The following is a 19147-nucleotide window of genomic DNA, read 5'->3' on the forward strand; positions in this document are numbered from 1 at the left end:
TTTCAAGACAGGGTTTCTCTGTGTAGCCTTGGCTGTCCTAGACTCACTTTGTAGACCAGGCTGGCCTCGAACTCACAGAGATCAGCCTGCCTCTGCCTCCCGAGTGCTGGGATTAAAGGCATGAACCACCATGCCCAGACTTGTATATATATTATAGTTTAGCTTGGACAACTCTCTTCAACAATGTAATAATGAATCTGGCACTCGTAAAGTAACTAGGGCCTACTATCACCTCATATGGCACAGTAGAGATGCCCCCGCCGTATGCTAAAGGGTTGCACTTCACTTACTTCATCCCTACTCCAGGTTCTCCGTCTTGTAATCGTTAAGTGATCAGGATGCTCTGCTGGCTGAGGTCTTGAATCAACAGACCGACCATTGTTTCCTTCTGGTGTTTTAGAATGAACTAATGGCGGTATCTTTCGGAAGTTGAGGCTTTCATCAAAAACACGATCAACCAACTAGTAGGACAAAAGCAAACCCTTATGAGAACAGAACAGTGAAAATTACAGAAATACTGGCACTATAATTTTTATGATCAGAGAGAAGTTATTTCATTCTGAAGTATTAACAGAAGCATGAAACTTCAATAAACCAATTACTTTTTAAATAAGCATGCCAAATAGGCTTCTTCTATAAAATAAGATACTTATCTATACTAATCGTCTTTTCAAACTCAAAAATATTTAGCTATGCTAAACTTAATTCTTTCATGATTAAGATGTTCTCCAAAGGAAAAATAAAGACAAAACCCCCTGAACCCTGTAGGTGGACAATGAGTTCACTTTACTCACATTGCCTTACCAGTATAAAATAATGTTTCTTTTTCTGTTAGTTTTCTATCTTGTTTTTTCCTCCCCAAATCCAGGTGCCAAATTTCTTCACAAGATATATAAATGGCAAATTCCAATTAAATTTCCAAAAGGAAACAAAAATTAATCCACATAATAAATATTTTGGTCTCAGTCAAGCTTGCAACAATGATAGAGAACAAACATCTCCCTAGAGTGAACTAATGTCCTGCCAGCTACAGTGCAGACTCTGGACATGCAACACCAAGTAACGGGTTTACCAACGGAAGAACAACTAGTGTAGCATTGTGAAAGAAAACGACAGCGGAGTGGAACTCTATTCCATGGGATGGTTCAGTAATTCTGCTGGGTCTCAGTGAACGAATAACCATGTTAGGTAAAACTTAGTTAGAAAGCTGAGAAAATAATATTATTTCAATGTACCAGAGACTTGTGTATGTCTTGCCACCATGAAGATCCTCTTGCTTTTTCTTTTTTAACCAAGAAAGATGATTTTATATTCATTTACAATTGATCAGTGTGGTAACAAAACTCTACACAGATTAATGAAATATCATTTATTAAATTAGAAAACATACAAACAAAAAATAAACAAGAAGTGACCATTAAGGAGCTTTATAAGAAAAGAATGTGACAAAGAAGCAACTGAAGGAAAGAACATCAGCACAGTTTACCAGACTCAAGTGTCCAAAAGGCTAGACATTTTTGGTTACTATTTAGAATTTAATAAAATAAAGAAGTAGAGTTATCAGTACGAGGGCTGGAGCGTTTTTTTTTTTTTTTTTCCTGTAAAGTGGCAGATAGTACATGTTCTTGGCTTTGCAACTGTATAGTATGTCTGAGAACCCAGTTTTGCACTGCAACACAGAAACAGCCATAGACAACAGTTAAGCAAGCGAGAATGGCTATATTGTAATACAACTTTACAGATACTGAAATGTGAATTTAAAATGATTTTTATGTTGTAAGTCACTATTCTTTTCCCACTTTTAATCATTTAAAACATAAAATCTACTTCTAGATTTAGGCCTTATACAGACACACTTGTTCCTTTAAAAGGCTAACCTTCAGTTTATACTTCGGCTCAAGCTAAAGAAAGCTAATGTGGCTAGAGCGTATAGTCAACCTGCCTCATCTGGGGATTCAAGTAAGTATTGAAAATATTTTTAAAATGCTACAGACGTCCTGTATTCCCCTCAATACACTCTTTCCAATTAACACTTTCCATGGTGCTATTTCAATTGACCTTTGTGTGTGTGTGTAAAAATTCTCCCTTTACTCCTGATTTCTAGAGCTATATGGACTTCTTTCTTGTCACTATTCTCTACACGACACAGCCTCACCACTTTCACATTATAATGGGTACAATGAATCATCTAGAGCTCATCTCTTGTCCAGAGGAAGGATGACCACAGCCTACATGTGCCATTTTGTCTAAGAAACTGGGATATTCTCAGATTTTGATGTATGACTTGGAATTAATCTCCATTGATTAAATGGAGGGACAAGAGACGACTGTATCATTCATTTTAAGTTAAAGGTACTTTGTGGAGCAATGTGGAGCAAGCACTGTCTCCTGGAGCTATACTGTTAGAAGCCATGGTTTTGGATGGGCAATAACTACAAATGCTAACTTATATTCCAGAGTTTGTAAAAAGTATCTGTAATATGTGTACATATGAGAGATAGTATTTGTATAATATGTTTCAGTTTTGAAAAACAATATGATGTATAACTGTCAACAGAACTGCTATTCTAAAAAGGTGTAGAATTTTTCTCTTTCTTTGCTATTAACTTAGTAGTGACCATTTCTTTTAACTGGACGATTTTCAATGTCAAAACTCACTGAAGGCTTATATAGTCATCTGTGAAATTCAATTTGCTTTCTAAATAATATTTACATTCACATTTCAAGTAAGGTTATAGATCAGGAATCAACAGGCAAAATGCTTACAGGTAAATAATTTTCCATTTTTTTTTTTGTTAATAGTAGACCAAATATTAGCCTTTTAGTCTTTACTATTACAAAAATAAATTTGTTAAAGCAAAGTTGGAAAATGCAGAGCTGCATGCAGACAGGGAGGGTGGACATAACTAAAACGAACTAAGCAAAAGGCTAAAAGCAAATGAAATTAAGAAAAGAAAGAACCTTATGCATTTCTCCATGAAGATCTCCTACCTCTTCTCTAGTGTCTATGGCAGAGCCAGGGGTGGTGGCAGCAGTGCTTACTGTGGTACTAGGGGCAGTGCCTGAGGAAGTCACTGAATCTATTTCTCCTGCTACATCGTTGATCTCCCGAGCAATGAGAGCAAGATCTTGGCTGATCCTGGTAATAATTTTAGAAAAGAAATTTAATTCCCTTTAAATTAAGAGCTATAGAAACAATCAATCTTGACAGTCATGCAACTTGTATATCTAATTACAGATTTCCATCCCAAACTTAAGGTTCTTTGGAGTGCTCTTTACGATCTTGGTACTAAACAACCAAACAAAAGAAAAAAAATCATTTAACTTCAAATAGTAACATTAATGAAGTTCCAAATAATCTACAAGATAACATCTTATAAAATATATTTTGAATACTCTAAAACACACAGCTAATTTTAATGACTGGCATTGACATGACACGAAGATCTTAAACTCGGATATGACAGACTTCATAGATAATAAGAACCAAAGAAATTATTTTCACTACCTAACTGATACTTAGCATTTTAACTGTAAATACAAGAATGCACTACAGTGGAATTAACAAGACTAGGTAATTTTGTCGCCAACAGAAATCACATTATAGTTGTTTATAGCTATCTCAAAATATCATTTATAGTGATTGCTTTTTGAAACTTATACAGCCATTAAAACCCGAACTAGTGACATTTATTAAATGTGTCAATAAAGAACCATTGGCTACTATAGTGCAAAACATTTTGCTAACTGTATTTCAGCATTATTGAAAGTCTTTGTAAATCTAAGTAATTATGTTCATGCAATTGTAAACAGTAAGCTTCACTGAAGAGGCCTAGGGTACCAGGAAGTCATGAACCGAAGCCCTGTTCTATGCTATGCACAGCACTTCCTACTCTGCATCCTGTCATCTGAGGACCACAATGCTCTTCCGGAGCAGGGCTTGGCTGATTTTGTTAATAAGGAGACATTACTAGGAAAGTGTAGAGACCTGTCTATGACTGTACAGCTTGGAAGGACCAGATCTCACATTGTTTCTCAAGTCCATGAAGCTCTGTGTTCATTCACGCAGGCTCATGAAATAACTGTGGCTTTTTGCTGTTGTTTTTGTTTGTTTGTTTGTTTTTTCAGATATGGTCTTGCTACATGTACTTGCTCAGCAATCCCCCTGCCCCTGCCTCCTGAGTACTGGGATAACATGTATGTGCCACAACATCTGGCTTACCAGAAGGAGACTTGTGCATGCCAGGCAAGCACCCTACCTGTCACATCTCCAAGTCAGTCCTGGTTAGCATTAAAAAATTCTTTAAGAAAGAAAAATAATAGAATTTTGCCTTTGATATATTCCCATCCATGTTAAAGATTTCAATTCTTAGAATTTTTTCACATTATATATTTGTTGGACATAAAACTCAATTTGGCTTCTGCTATAGAGAAGGATCTAGAATGACAGAACATACTTGAAACACAGGTGAAAGCTTAAATAACTTTCAAAGTGCAAAGAAACGTTTTTTAAAAAGTTATATAAAATGTGGGATTATACTTTCTTGTCTGTCCTCTGTCTCCTGTCTTTGTCTCTTATTGCCTGCCCTTTGTCCCTCTGAGGCAAATAAATCTCCTTTGTGCAGAGAACTTGGTTTTGGGGTTGTCTTGAGCAGATACTTGTCCCTTCACATATGAAACATACAAATTTTCTGTTTAGAATTGAGTTCCTTTCCAAAGACCTCACTGTGTACGCAACAATTTTCTAAAAACCCAATCCAAAAGCACTTCTCTTTACTACTATTTTGAGTAAGAGATGCCTAGTCTGTGTTATAAATTCTTTCCTGACATCAATGAACTAGGATGAGAAACAGTAACAAAGCCTTGATGTAATAATAATAATAAAAAAAAATCAGTTTACTTTTTAAAATCTATTTTTCTTTGCAGATATTTATATAATGAAATGTGATAGTTATCGAAAGTAGTAAGAATGTAAAGAAAATAATTTATTCTCACATGTTACACAGTAAAAATTGTTTAAAAACAAGAGATTCTTAATGTATATATAATACATAAGGTCCAAGCAACAAGCTCCCAGGAAATATTCCTTTTATTTTCTGTTATGTTCTGTATGTGCCTGCTATATCTTGGAAAGGCAATTCTGGTCTTAATATTGATTCAGTGATAACAACCTATTACTAAAAATGTAAGCAGCTGGTCAGGTGCAGTGGCACATACCTGTAATATATGCACTTGATAAGTGAAAGCATGAAAATCATGACTTCAAGGTCATCCTCAGCTTAAGCTTGAGGCCAGCCTGGACTACATGAGCCCCTATCTCAAAAACATAGACACAAGCCCTCTGCATTTATTACAAGAACCACAGGAAAAATTGGAAGAAAAAAATATAGATAACAGGAAAATCATGAGGCAAAAATTTCAAACAGAAATAAGACACTTGCTCAACTAGAACTTTCAACTTAATATATAAAGTTTCTCAATTGCATCTATTGGATTAGAATCCAATATTATAATCCAGCATATTTCTTTACATGTAGTGCTGTGCTCTGCTTTTAAACTCTCAGCCTACAATCTTTGCTCGTTTTTTCACTTTCTACCCCCTTCAAATCTGCTAGAAGAAATCCCAAAATAGTATATTTTATTTGGGGGTATATAAAATAATGCTTTTTTAGCAAATATAAAAACATTTACACTTGTCAATTTTAAAACTTAATATACAATCCACATTTAATTCCATTTTATTTATTACAATATTAAAAGAGAAAAAAATCCCAAAGATTCAACATATAAATCAATTATGACGATCTAGAGCACTGCTAGTCCTTCTACCTCAAGTGACGGAAGCTCAAATCAAATTTCAAGTTATTTTGTAGAGGAGGAATTATCTGTTTAAAAATTGAAACAAGCTGAAAAATGTACTTTGGATCAGAAAGTTTATGATTTTCACACATGTGCTTAGTAATGACACTTTTCTTATTCAATAAATTAAAGGTTTCTTCTTTACAGATGTATGTTATAAAATACATTATTACGGACTTACAGGCATAGCAGAAGTTCAAGAAAATACGTTTAAGAATCTTTTTAATCGTAAGAAACCAAGGACAAATTATAAAGTATTTTTATTATAAGAACACTATAAAATTATAAAATTATTTGAGTTTGGACTGAAGGTATGAACCTTCACTTGTTAGGATTCTTGATTACAACAGTTCAGCAAAATATTTTGTAAAATGTTAAACACTTAATTGTGGCCTTAAATTCCACCCTTAAGTGGATTCTCACGAAGCTTATTGGGTTTATAGAAAACCTACATCCTAAAGAAATTCAATTATCATTATCTTCTTTGTTGTTCTTAAAATCTAACGTGTATTATAGTAACTTATCAGTGTCAAACACTAATGCTAGCACTGGTATTATGCCCATCACAGATTTACACAAGCGTATGTTTAAAAGGATATGAATCCAGGTCTGACGCTGAGTCCGTCTCTAGACCATTTAGTTAGACTGTAACACCATAATTTATATTATGACGTAGAGCCAGCATATTTAGTCTGTTCACAATCTCTTGTGATACCACTTAGCACCATGGCTTTTAAGTATTTGCTTTGAGAATATCTTCTGTAATTATGATTCTAACTCCAACTGGCTTCTTATGTTTCAGCACTAAAATATGGCTATGTTATCCTTATGGAAACACTTAAATATCTTGAGTTAATTTATACAACATATACAAAGAACATGTATATGAATATACATGTATGTGAATATGATGTAAAGTATCACTCTAGAGGTGTACATAAAAAAGAACATAATATCTTTGCAAATCGTAGAGCTGAGACAAAATATTATACTGGCTTTACTTTTAAATGTTTTAATGTAGTATCTATAATGAACTGGTTGTTTTCTCTTAATACTTTTTTAAATGAAATTCTCTTTTCAAAGTGTAATTAAATGATACAATGCATATGTAATAATGAATTTAAAACGCTATAATACTGCTAAGTTCTTTGTGATTCATATGTGAACTATATAATTTTCCAGCATAACCTTTTAGTTAAAAGTATTTAATCATTTGCAAAGTTAAAACTCTAGCTTTGTGTACCTTAGTATTTATAAAACAACTAAAATCTATTAACTTTCCACTAGATGGAAATTTATCTTTTGCTGTACTAAGGCACACCTATCAGGAATATCTGTAAGGAAATCATCACTTACAACCCAAAAGATCAAGGATGCTCTATTTTCTTTATACAGTCCATATTCTGGATTAACCTTGTTTTTATTTAAATAAAGGTAAAGAACTATGAATGAAATAGGTCTACATTTAAAAATAGACAAATCTACCAGAGCACAAACTATTTTTGTGATAGTGTTTAAAATTACATTTCTTAATGACAAATAACTGAAGTATTCTTCAATGATTAGTGAGTTTTGTTTAGGTGACATCACTATTTCATAAAAATATAATAATTTCTTAGTTTGATTTAAGGCCTTTGAAGATAATTTTCTCACATAACTCTAACTTTCCACTACTCTTTTAGAGCACTAAAATTCAGCTCCCTCCTCCTATAGTTCTGTTTTTCCTTCCTTCTCTATTTTTCATGAACAACAACCACAACCACCACCACAGTTCTCTGGCTTAAATTTCTTTTAAAAATTAAAATCCTGTAGGATAAATACTAATAGTACAGTTCTACTCACAAAATAAAGGTAGCTAGGGATGAAAATTGTTAGAATGACTTGGGCTTAGAATCTCTTATAGAATAAACAGAGACAGGAGCAACACTAATACACCTAACAAATAAAATCAAGGGAAACAAGGTCTGCAGCCATTGTCCTCCTTCTTTTCTGCTAACTCTTTTCTATTTGGATTCATAAAAGGTTTGTCTCCAAAAGTGAAAGGATGCTGGTCTCCAGTCTGCAGCAGAGCGAGGGGAAAGACATGGTTTAGTTCCCTTTGGCACATTGTGCAGCAAGAGGGGACAACACAAGACCAAAACAAGACTTGTCGGGAGCTGTGATCAGAACAGAAAGTCTCTGACAAGCATTTGTGAGCCCATGACTCACAGATTCCTTTTCTGTAGTTAGACCAACTGACTTGAAAACTTTGGTAAGTAGTCTCACTAAAAACCTGATCACAAGCTGAGCAGTGGTGGCATGTGCCCTTAATCCCAGCACTTAAAAGGCAGGAGAATCTCTGAGATTGAGGCCAGCCTGGTCTACAGAGTAAATTTCAGGACAGCCAAGGCTACACAGAGAAATCTTGTCTCAAAAACAAAAACAAAAACAAACAAACAAACAAACAAACATCAGAAAACCAAAACCAAAAAAATCCAAAACACCTGATGATTGCAGAATTCAACAAAGGGAAAAAAAAAATCAAATTATGGTAAAAGTTGCTGTTGCTCTATAATCATTGTGGACTATTGTAATACATTGTGGCAAGTATAAAATTTAGTGTCTTGGTATAAAGGCAAAACCAAATAGCATTTACCATAGTAAAAATGTTTAGACAACATAAGCATTCTGCAGAAAAATTTAAAAATCTTAGAGTTAAACAAAATCATTAGATTTCAGCTATTATGGCTTCTTTGAGTCTAAAATGTTTAACTGTAGTGTTAGTGATCATATGCACAATGTGAGCTTTACTTTTTGTACTTATTTCAAGGTTATACTAAGCAGTCACTCAATAGTCATAATAATTGTGTTTTAACTAAGGGGCTGAACTAACTGCTCTTAATGAATTTATAAAAATGTAAGCAATACTAGGCAAGGTAGAGCGTACTGTAACCCCAACATCTGACGCCAAGAAGGACAACTCAAATTCATGGTCAACTCAGCTTAGATTTTTCATCAAAACTACCTCAAAAACCAAACAACAATTTAAAAAGGTAAAAATATGCCTACTCAAAGTTGCCTTGTAACATTAGGAGCCTACCTGTAACATACTGCTATAAAGATTTCTCCTTTAGATTATATTAAAAAGAGAGTAAGCTTTATACTGCCCCAACAAATCTTAACTATGTGTAGTCAAACCACCATTCAAAAGTTATGCTCACCAGTGTCTCTACTAGAAATCCTAGAAAGTGGGGAGAACAAAATAAAAGGATTTTATGATGTGTTCTGCCATATGTCAACAGCATGAACATTAAATAATTTAAAATGAAAACAAAAGGAAAAGTCTGATAGAGAGTAATTCTTTTGATGGAACAGTTAATTGAAACTTAGAGATTTCATTTCTTAGATAATTATACAGATGAAGAAGCAAACTTCTGTTATCAACCTGCACTGTTTTTAATTTTTAAAAAAATATCATTTTCTTTTATGTGTATGTGGGTTCCTAATTGTCTGCCTGTGCACATACAGACACAGCAGCAGCCGTGGAGATCAGAAGAGGCAGCGGATCCTCAGGAATTAGACCCAGGTTCTCCTCTGCCCTTTGCCTCCTGAGCTACCTCTCTCCAGGCCCAGCAACCTGCCATGCTGATAAAGACTGAGGACCAACCTGGCTATCTCTTCGCGATGGGCAGTCCAGTCTCGGATATAGTCTTCCTGCTCTTTAATCCGGTGCTTGAATGAAGAGCTGGCAGGCATTGCTGATCCAGTACTCTGCATGCGAGTGGTTTTCAGGGCTGGAGAAGTACGCAGACGAGTATGTTTAGGGGAATTACGGTTTGATCCAAATTCATCTTCTGAGGTGGAAGCATAGTCAGTAGGAAAGCGCCTCCATCTTGAATTTACTAAATTTGTTTAATTATTAAAAAAAGAGTTATTATGTTATCATTTAAAATATAAAACAAAAATCATCATTTTTAAAATCACCACGAGAGTTCACACACAGCACAATTTTCAGAAACTGACACACATACCTCACAAAAATTTTTAAGTCTACTACTCCTTAAAGATAGAAACATTATACTTTGGTGAACTAAAAACAATGAATAATTAAAAAACAATTAAAAGAACATTTTTTCATAGTGTAGTAAATAAACATTCAGATGAAAAAGTTCACTAATGATAAACTAAGCAAGCTCTAGTCATAAATGCTTAATGTGGGTGTTTTTCAGTTGCAAATATTTAAGTAGAGACATGGATGCTTTTTAAATGACAGCAGAAACAAAAACACGACAAAAATAAAAAGGGAAAAGATTTCCTCATGCCACATGGACTTTTAACAGGGAGATGACAAAAACCCTCTTTTCCCAACACACAAATGTGCATAATTCCTGCTACAGAAATTATGCCTTTATGGCAGAAAAAAAAAACATTACCTCTGTCATTCAACATCCTGTTATGCTATGGTTGGAAAAAATCTTTTTACATGGTAAAAAACCACAACAAAGCATCTTCAATACAACTGTGTTGCTTTAACACTGAAAACATATGGTCAAAAGACAACAGTGTAAAATTTACAGACCATGAAACTACACAAGCTACTTCTCACAGTCACTGACACTGAAGGCATGAGAGACACCTCAGATAGCCACAGTGAAGTTCTCACTCACAGTTAGTAAAGACATTTAAAAATGCTATTGCTGATACACTGAAAATAAGACAAATCAATATAGGCATTATACTAATGTTAATAGGAGAGCCAAGCGTACAAGTAATTTGTAAAGTATAAACAAGTAAAGAACACAGAAGATAATGTCTAATTCATGGTAAACTTTACAAAGGCAGGAAATGTTTAACCAAAGTATACCTATCACTTAGGTGACATGGCTGGTTAGCAAGTGATTAAGGATAGTTTTGAATTATGAATGGATTCCTGGATAAACATCATTTGCATTTATAAAATCTAGAAACATGAATGCCTTTGGTATTCAAAGTGACAAAAATATTTAGCATTTGTTGCAATTCTCAAATGCCACTGATAATATACAAAACTTTCCCCTTCCTTTCTCCACTCTGAACTTGAATCACTCTGCAGACTAGGTAAGTGAAGCTCATATTTTCTTCATTCTCCACTAGAATTTCAAACTTTTCCTGATACTTCTTCCCCAAATTGTATTTTTCTTGATCTTAGATAAAACTGATAGACATCACCACTGGAGACAGCGTAAAGCCGAGAAACCTATACGAGGACCATGTGGTAAGTCAGAGCCTGCTCATCTGTACACTCATTCACACCCCATCTGCGGATCCTGGGGTCAGGATGTAGACTGATGGGTACAGGAGGGCAATCATACGTAGAGAAAGCTCATGGGTCTCCACGAAAAGTATATATACCTTTTTGTTTGTTTGTTTTTCTGAAGAGGAATGAGACAGTTAATATTTCACTATTAATTTCACAGGATTTCAAATCATCATGGGAGCACAACTCTGGGTGTGCTTGTGAGCATGTTTCCAGACAGTTTTAACTGAGCAGGGAAGACTAAGTCTGCAGCCATGGGCTGGAGTTCCATATGAGGGGGAAAAGAGGAGAAAGTGGAATGACAGGAAAATAGATTATAAAAGGTTTTCTGGTTTTTTTGTTTTTGTTTTTGTTTTTGTTTTTGTTTTTGTTTTTCGAGACAGGGTTTCTCTGTGTATCCTTGGCTGTCCTGGACTCACTTTGTAGACCAGGCTGGCCTCGAACTCACAGCGATCTGCCTGCCTCTGCCTCCCGAGTGCTGGGATTAAAGGCGTGCGCCACCACGCCCGGCTCGGTATTTTTTTTTTAACCTATCCAGGTTAAATTTAAAAATTACTTTCATTCTTTCTAATTTTCTATAGTTTACAGAAATACAGTCAATGTATATAATTAGGTTCATTTGATAGACTGATCTTACTGAGACACTAAATTGAAAATCTATACTGGGGATGTGTAAATCATCAATGTCTTATTTATTGGCTGCTGAAGTACTATTTATCAATACATATTTAAATGAGAGCAAATCTCAAGATCATTTTAACCTTGTAGGCCACAAGAAACTTATTTGTTTATAACATTATAAAATTTATTTTAACATAGCAAATAGAATCACATGCTTCAAAGGTATATTTCATATTTATATTTTTATATTCCTTTGGGAAATAAAATTATGTGTTAAACTTTAATTTGACCATAAATAATATACCCTATCAAAAATATAATTTATTTCAGTTACAAAGTGCATACATTCTTTTTATGCTGAAGATGTAAACTATGATGTTTACTATAAAATACTCTTATCTATAATATCTAGAGTAAAAAAGGATTTATTAATATATAGCTGTGAATGCTCCTCTTTAATGTAGCTAAAGCTACGTTGATCTTAAATATAACTACAGATTTAGAAAAAAAAGTCAGAAAATATACTTTCCTTTCACTATATATCGGAGTATTTAAAAGAGGAATTAAAGCACAAGCAAGTTTTGTTGTATTTACAAGCATTTAGCAGAAAGATCATTTGGGCAGAAAACTTCTCCGAGAATGCTTTGTATTTTCATTGTTCATGTGAAGACAAAAGTAACACAAGCCATATATGCCCACTGCTTAATTTTCACTGTTTTAACTTTGAGATTTAGAATAAGAAGGGAAATATTTAAGAAAAGAATTAAGGGTATTGACAACACTTTCTAAACTGTGCACTTAAAATAATGAACAGCAGCTACTTTATTAGTAGTGGTGGTGCTGGTTTTCACGGCAATATATAACTTTTAGAGACAGGGTCTTGCTAAATAGTTCAAACCTGAACACATTAAGTAGCTCAGGCTGACCTAGAACCTACTGACGTTCTCTTGCTTTAGAATTATGGGTATTCACCAATGCAACTGGTCAACTACTTTATTTTCATAACTTAGGGTCCTTAATTTTAAACACCAATATCTTGAACAAAATAAATCTGGTCTTTCCACTGTCACCAAAAGAATATGGAAGAAAGGCAAATCATTAAACCCTGTAGTGGAGAAGCATAAAAGAACTGCTACCAATATTGCTAGACATTTCCAATCGTCAGTTCTTACCACGTTAAATGAAAGGAAAAACCCATTAATGACTTAGTCCAAAATACTGAATCAAAATACTATAGAACAAATTTTACATATGCCAATATGGATTTTATCACAGGTGGTAGATAATTCCATGATCTTTAAAGTCACATGGAGAATAGAAACACTGACCAGTGTTATGCCACATTCTTTTAAGCCTTGGTTTTCCCTTTCCCCCCACTCAAGATAATGTAATTATCTTAAATAATAATGTCATAGCACCAAAGACATTCAACTGTTAAAATCAGACATAAATCTAGTAATCATCTAATGCAACAACTATTTAGCATATTCTTCACTGATATGGACTGTATAAAACCAAAACTATTTCACATCCACCTTGTATATACTTCTAACAATGACATGCTAGCTGTCTTGTGGAAGCTAGGAAAAGTACCATTTCTTAACAGTAGAATAGCAACAGCTAGTAAAAGGCCCTGGATTCTCATTCTGTACCAAGATTTGATCAGGGCAGGCTATTTCTTCTCCTGTCCCCAGTTCCCTTTCTATGTCTTAAGTTCCATGATTGTAATTATATGATATCCAACTACTACTAAGTATAAAGAATAAATGTAGCATATATCTCAATTTTCCCTAGGGAACTTCATTAAGGAATTCAAGGGTCTTTTGTTTCAGATACAGAAAAGTGAGTATCCAGCTCTATATTCAAACCAGAAATAAAAATTACTGTCTATATATAATATAAATGTTATACCTGTTTCCCTGACTTGCTAAGTGGTCCTATTTAGACCACATCTTAAATAAGTCCCTTGTGCTAAAGAATAAGGAAGAAATCTAGATTACTCATATTAGACAATCGGCAGAGCAAAAGCTACTTCATGCTCCTTGGTAACACACGACTTCCACCCCAGCTCCTGTTAGGACGGAGGAAACATACACATCTTAACGCGCTTAAATGGAGGTGAGGTGGTAAAGCAAGCAGTATTGTGAGGAAATCAGGGTGCACACCACAGAATGCAGCACAAAGAAATGGACTGAGAAGGTAGAGCCATAAGAGACAAATGAATAACAATACCTGGCAACCAATTCATAAATAATCAAAGATTGACATGTGAAAACAGATCAGAATAACAAAGAAAATATCATTTATCCTTCGGGCAGCTCAACGGCATATTCTCTAGTTTCTGTCTACATCTAGTCCTACCCTAGGCTATGACTGTTATTACCAAAGCCACTGACGAGAGGAGATGGGGAAAAAAAATGGAGTAGACAAAAGTAGCTGTAAAAAGGAGGAACAGAAAATAGGGGGGAAAATTTACAAAGTACTGTTGGTTTTCAGTCGTGGAAGATATATTATAAATCAAGCAAAAATAAAAGGAAGATTACACATCAACATTCCTCTACTTTTAACTCAAGACTTCAGGCTCACTTAGCTTGCTGGTAAAGAATCGTAAACCTTCAAGTCTTCCAACAGCTAGCTGGTCTACCCCTACTGGCCTTCCAGCCACACCCATTCATGCATCTGATTGTGAGGTAATAAGAAAATGCTTAGCGAATACACACAAATAGCTAGCTGTCTCATAGCTGTAGTCACATATTCTCAGTGGCTTCAGCTTAAATATGAAATACGGACAAATAGATCAATAGCACTTCGGTGCAGGTGGACAATAAGTAGTGACGGTAGTTATAGTCAGATAATTACTACAGCTGAATGCTGTAGCAGTACATTGTAGACATTGGAATTAGCAGTTTTGTTTGATCCACATATGCTTAGTGATTGCCCCAGGAATCCACTTTCCTCTACTGCAATAAAGGAAGAGTTAATTTTCAACAGCTCCAATTACAACTGTGTAAGTATACGAAACATTATTTGAAAATCAACTATTTCCAAAAAGACTGAAAAAAGTGTATTGTTTCTCTTCAGATTCATAAAAAAAAAAAAAAAAAAATCTAAAATACCTGGTTTTAGGAGCATGACATTCTTCAAGTAGATGGTAATCCCTAATATAATTCGGACAGATCTAACATCATCAAATAAAAAACTAAACTACTAAATTTGTCCAATTACTTTATTTTGAAATCACTATTTTGTCTAAGACTTTAACTGGAATTTTTTACATTTTAATGGAGGGGGCATTTACTAATTTAAACCTTATTCTTGAATTCTTTTGCTAAGACAGCTAGACATTTAATTCTTAAAGAACCCACACACAGAACATGCTAATGTTATTACAAATCTGGATCCAATTACCTGCAGGAGAGCCATGAGAGGAAGTCATGCTTTTGACCTTGGAGTCTGAGAGCCGAGAGATACTGTTAGCTCTAGTTCTAGGAGAAAGTTTATCCGAGGGCACTAATCTGGCTCCACTCCTAATAACAGCTTCTGCAGTACGTGAAGAGGCACTGCTTCTTGATATTGTTGCTTCAGAGTCACTACGGGCGGAGAGTGAGCCAAGTCTTGTTCTTCGAGGCTGGGCCAATAAATCAATCCGAGAGATGGTTCGCCTTCCTGTTGGTGGTTTCGATGTGGAACTTGTGGTGGACACTTCAGAAGCAACAGATGCTTTGTCAGCATCAGCAAGTTCACTGTCGGAAGCTTCACCGAGCCGAGCTCGACGCAGGAGGGAAGTCCTGGTGGGCCGTGGCCTTGGGAGAGTGGTCGATTTACTTGATGAACCAGAAGCAACAGGAGAAGTCTTAGACTTTGCTGCTTTGCCTCCTTCCAGTTTGGAATGTATGTTGTGCTCATCGGCTGAGGTAAGTTGAGTCCTCCCATGAGATTTGCAGGAGTATGTTTCCTGGTCAGATGACATAATGTCAGAGATAGCAGAATGAGGTACACTGGAGGTCTGGTCATCATCTGTTAAGTCTACAGAAGGCTGCCGGATTCTTCCACTGGACTGTACAAATTTCCGACCATCTGCTCTTGAGCCTACATCTGTAGAGCGGCTTTTTGCTTTCTTTTCAATTTTGTCCCTAGTGCTTGACTTTGTAACATCTTTGGAAGGGGAACTCGTGGAGCACCTGTCTTTATAGAGACTAGTGAAACTCTTCCGCTTTTGGGTGGACTTTCTTTCAGTCTCTCCAGTAACCAGACTAATTGTACTGGCTGTGTCCACATCAGATTCTGGTGAAATAGAATTGTCTCTATTGTAACTGGGAGTATCAGGGCCTTCATCAGTTTTATTATTATCTTCCCGCAGTTTAGCTTCTAGAAAAGCCATCACTGCTTCCGTGTCTTTTAGAATCAAGGTTGTGTCCATGCTAGAATCAGTATCCAACGAGTCGCTCCTTTCTCGCAGTCTACTTGCAGATGCCAGTGCTAGGGAAGTAGGGGCGGATGAGTTCTGCTTGTTGATGTGGGGAATGAGTTCGATGGGGATGTTTGAGCTGGGTTTGTCTATGGTGAAACTCCCTTGTCGCACTAATGACTTGGAGAACTCTTTCTTGTCTCCTTTCGAAGTCTGACTTTTGGGGATTTCCTCAGCTTTTCTTCTCTTGCTTTCATTTGGTATTACTCTTTCTCCTTTGCTTGTAGAATGTCCTGGAGTTTTTTCTACAAGTTGGGACTCTTGCTTAGAAGATTCTTCCCTACATTTATCTATGTGTCCTGAAGCAGTTTTTGAAGAAAATTTAGGAGGAGTCCACTGAACCTGTTCCTTTTGTTCCTGTTGCTGTTGGATTTTAGCTAATGTTTGTTTTACCAAAGAAGTCTCTTTATCGGTTTCACTCCTCTCCTTGCTGGAAGAGCTGCCCGAGTGAAGGAGGGCCTTGCTGTCTCCCCCAGATGTAGGGATCTCACCATTGACCACTCTGCTCATTTTACTGAGGCCTCTGTCTGCACCGTGCTTCTCATTCTGGTACCCCTGAGCAGACGCTTCTTTTTCCTGCAGCTCCGTGTCTTGCTTCTCCCCTATCTCTGACCTCGGGGTCACCACCTTTGCTCTGGAGCTCTCGGAAGGCTTTTCTTCGTTTGGGAGCTGGGGAAGAGTTCGCCTCTTCCTCTCTCCCTGACTAGCCAGGGAAGCTGCAGAGCTAGTACTTCTCAGAGAAAGACCAGCTTCACCAGTATCTGTCTCTAAAATAAAAACACCACAGCAGAAATTCATTAGAGCAAAAGGACACACATAAAAGGAGTGTCAATTATACTAGATTTTAAGATATAAGTTTGAAAATGCTTTCAGTATAAAATAAATGCCTTCATTATGGAAAATTTGTACTTCCTAAGTATATATTTAAAAAGGCAAAATACCTTAGCCCTTAGCAAGGCAGTAAAAAAACCCATATCAATAAAAAAATGTGAAAATAATAAAAAGTTAATAGGATTTGCCATATTTTTATAAACCAAGGAACTATCAAACCATAATTTTCTGGTTTATTATGGCAGCTTATTAAAGTAAATGACTTTTTTTTTCAATTTAGCAGATCCCAATGCAAAATTAAATACTTTGAATAACAAGACAGAGACAAATTTGGTCATATTTAAAATAATTTTTATGAGGGGATCATAAGTAAGTCTTTACTTATTTTGTAGTCAAAACGTGTAAAGTTAGGTGTAAAAAGTTTAAGTGTCAAGTGACAATTTAGAATGCTATATACTATGGGTATGGAGTAAAATTACATATGAACATAATAAAAACAATTACATTAGTATTTTGATGTCTCAATTCATAACAAATTCATATATATAGATCACTTTCAAATTATCACCTTATCTTTATGCTTACAACATAGTGATATTACATATTTTCTAACAGATTGGCATATAAGGGTATTTTTTAAGTTTTAAAATTATACTTGAATAACAAAAATTTATAATAAAAAAATCAGATTGTGTCTCCAAATAAACTAAATCTTAGGAGGTATCCTTTTGACTTTGGAAGGTTCAATTTATGAACTACACCAATATTTTTAAGGGAAAAGGACTTGGGATTAGGTGGCATAGCATAGCATCTTGCATAACATGAGAATGTGTTCATTTAAGCTTAATTTACTTTTTACTCTATTAAGTTTAGATTGTTTTATTTTTCTAATACACATGATTCATTAAAAAGGGGACAGGGAGAAAAAAGGTAAAACATGGAGGACGATGAGAAAGAAATTACCATTTTCTACAGTTGCAGACAATTCCATTAACCTTTCTTCGGGATCATGCCTTGTATGATTAGCAGCCAAACTAGCCCATTGTGAAACCCAACGTTTGCTTCCAGATGAAGGTATCACTTCCTACAGGAGGAAAACAAAATGAGAGAATGCAGCAGCCTGCCAGTGCTGATTCTCATGAAAGAGAACTTCCTTCAGGCACATTATGTGACACAGAAGCCACTGCCTCAAGCTCAGCTTGTTATGCTGCACTGAGTCTTCATGTCTAAGATTCTCTAGCTGTCCCTTTTCAAGAAGGTTGTATTATCATTGTGAATGCAGTATACAATTCACCGTGCTTCTTATACACTGATAGTACCATGTACACTCCAGAAACTTACAATTTCCTGGGTTGGCAGGGGAGTACAGATACAAAGCACAGTGCAGTCAGGTATACTCCATTGAAAGGAAGAGAATCTAAAGGGGTTATTAAAGTTACCTGCTAGTCCTCTACCATATAGGTCTCCAATGTCTCAGGAAATATCCAATATGCTAGGTTATATTTTAATAAGTTTCAAAAACCCAAAGCCTGAGACTTCTATGATATTTAAGCTGAAAACACCTCAGTGAATTTTTCTATACCCAGTCTGAATGCAAACCTATCTATGTGTAGATCTGTCATTAAGGCAAATGTCTTTGAACCCTTCTAGTTTTGGGTCCCTTTGCCCATGGGCACACCCGATCATTTCTTAAGCTGAAGGTGATATAAAAATTGTCTCTCTCAAGCTGTAATCAGAAGTGGACAGCCTAGGAAATTTAGCAAAGTAAAAAGATAAAGGGGGTAGAGTGGGGCTGAGGATGTGTAATTTTGTGGTAGAGTATGCATGAGACTAGGTTCAATCTATAGTACTATAAATAAAGACATTTCTCACCCAAAACTTAACTCAGGTATTCACACCAAAAATGGAATGCAAACTAGGAAATATACAACTATGACAGAAAGTTTATTTTGAGCTATTTAAAACATACCTTATTAAAAACAAACAAGTGACTGTGTTAATTATGATCGGGCTATGGCTAAATCCTGAGAAAGTAATGATTTCATGTAGCTACTACACTGTATAGTTTCAAGAACAAAGTAGTCAAGTATAGA

General features: G+C 35.4%; 1 protein-coding gene across 12 annotated transcripts in view; it reads right to left on the reverse strand.

Moving 5' to 3' along the window:
* Nucleotides 1-19147, reverse strand: part of Cep170 (centrosomal protein 170) — a 93513-nt gene that overhangs the window by 10575 nt on the left and 63791 nt on the right. For 6 of the 12 annotated variants that reach the window (XM_051147951.1, XM_051147950.1, XM_051147955.1 and 3 more), the window contains 5 exons: nt 18018-18138; nt 15164-16990; nt 9506-9740; nt 2962-3139; nt 291-461 (listed from right to left, as the gene is read on the reverse strand). In XM_051147951.1, coding sequence (XP_051003908.1) covers nt 291-461; nt 2962-3139; nt 9506-9740; nt 15164-16990; nt 18018-18138 — 2532 coding nt within the window. The remainder of the gene's footprint in view (nt 1-290; nt 462-2961; nt 3140-9505; nt 9741-15163; nt 16991-18017; nt 18139-19147) is intronic. The other 6 variants (XM_051147958.1, XM_051147954.1, XM_051147953.1 and 3 more) reach the window with 3 other exon arrangements.

Source organism: Acomys russatus, chromosome 6 (genome assembly GCF_903995435.1).
Source record: "Acomys russatus chromosome 6, mAcoRus1.1, whole genome shotgun sequence".
NCBI lineage: Eukaryota > Metazoa > Chordata > Mammalia > Rodentia > Muridae > Acomys > Acomys russatus.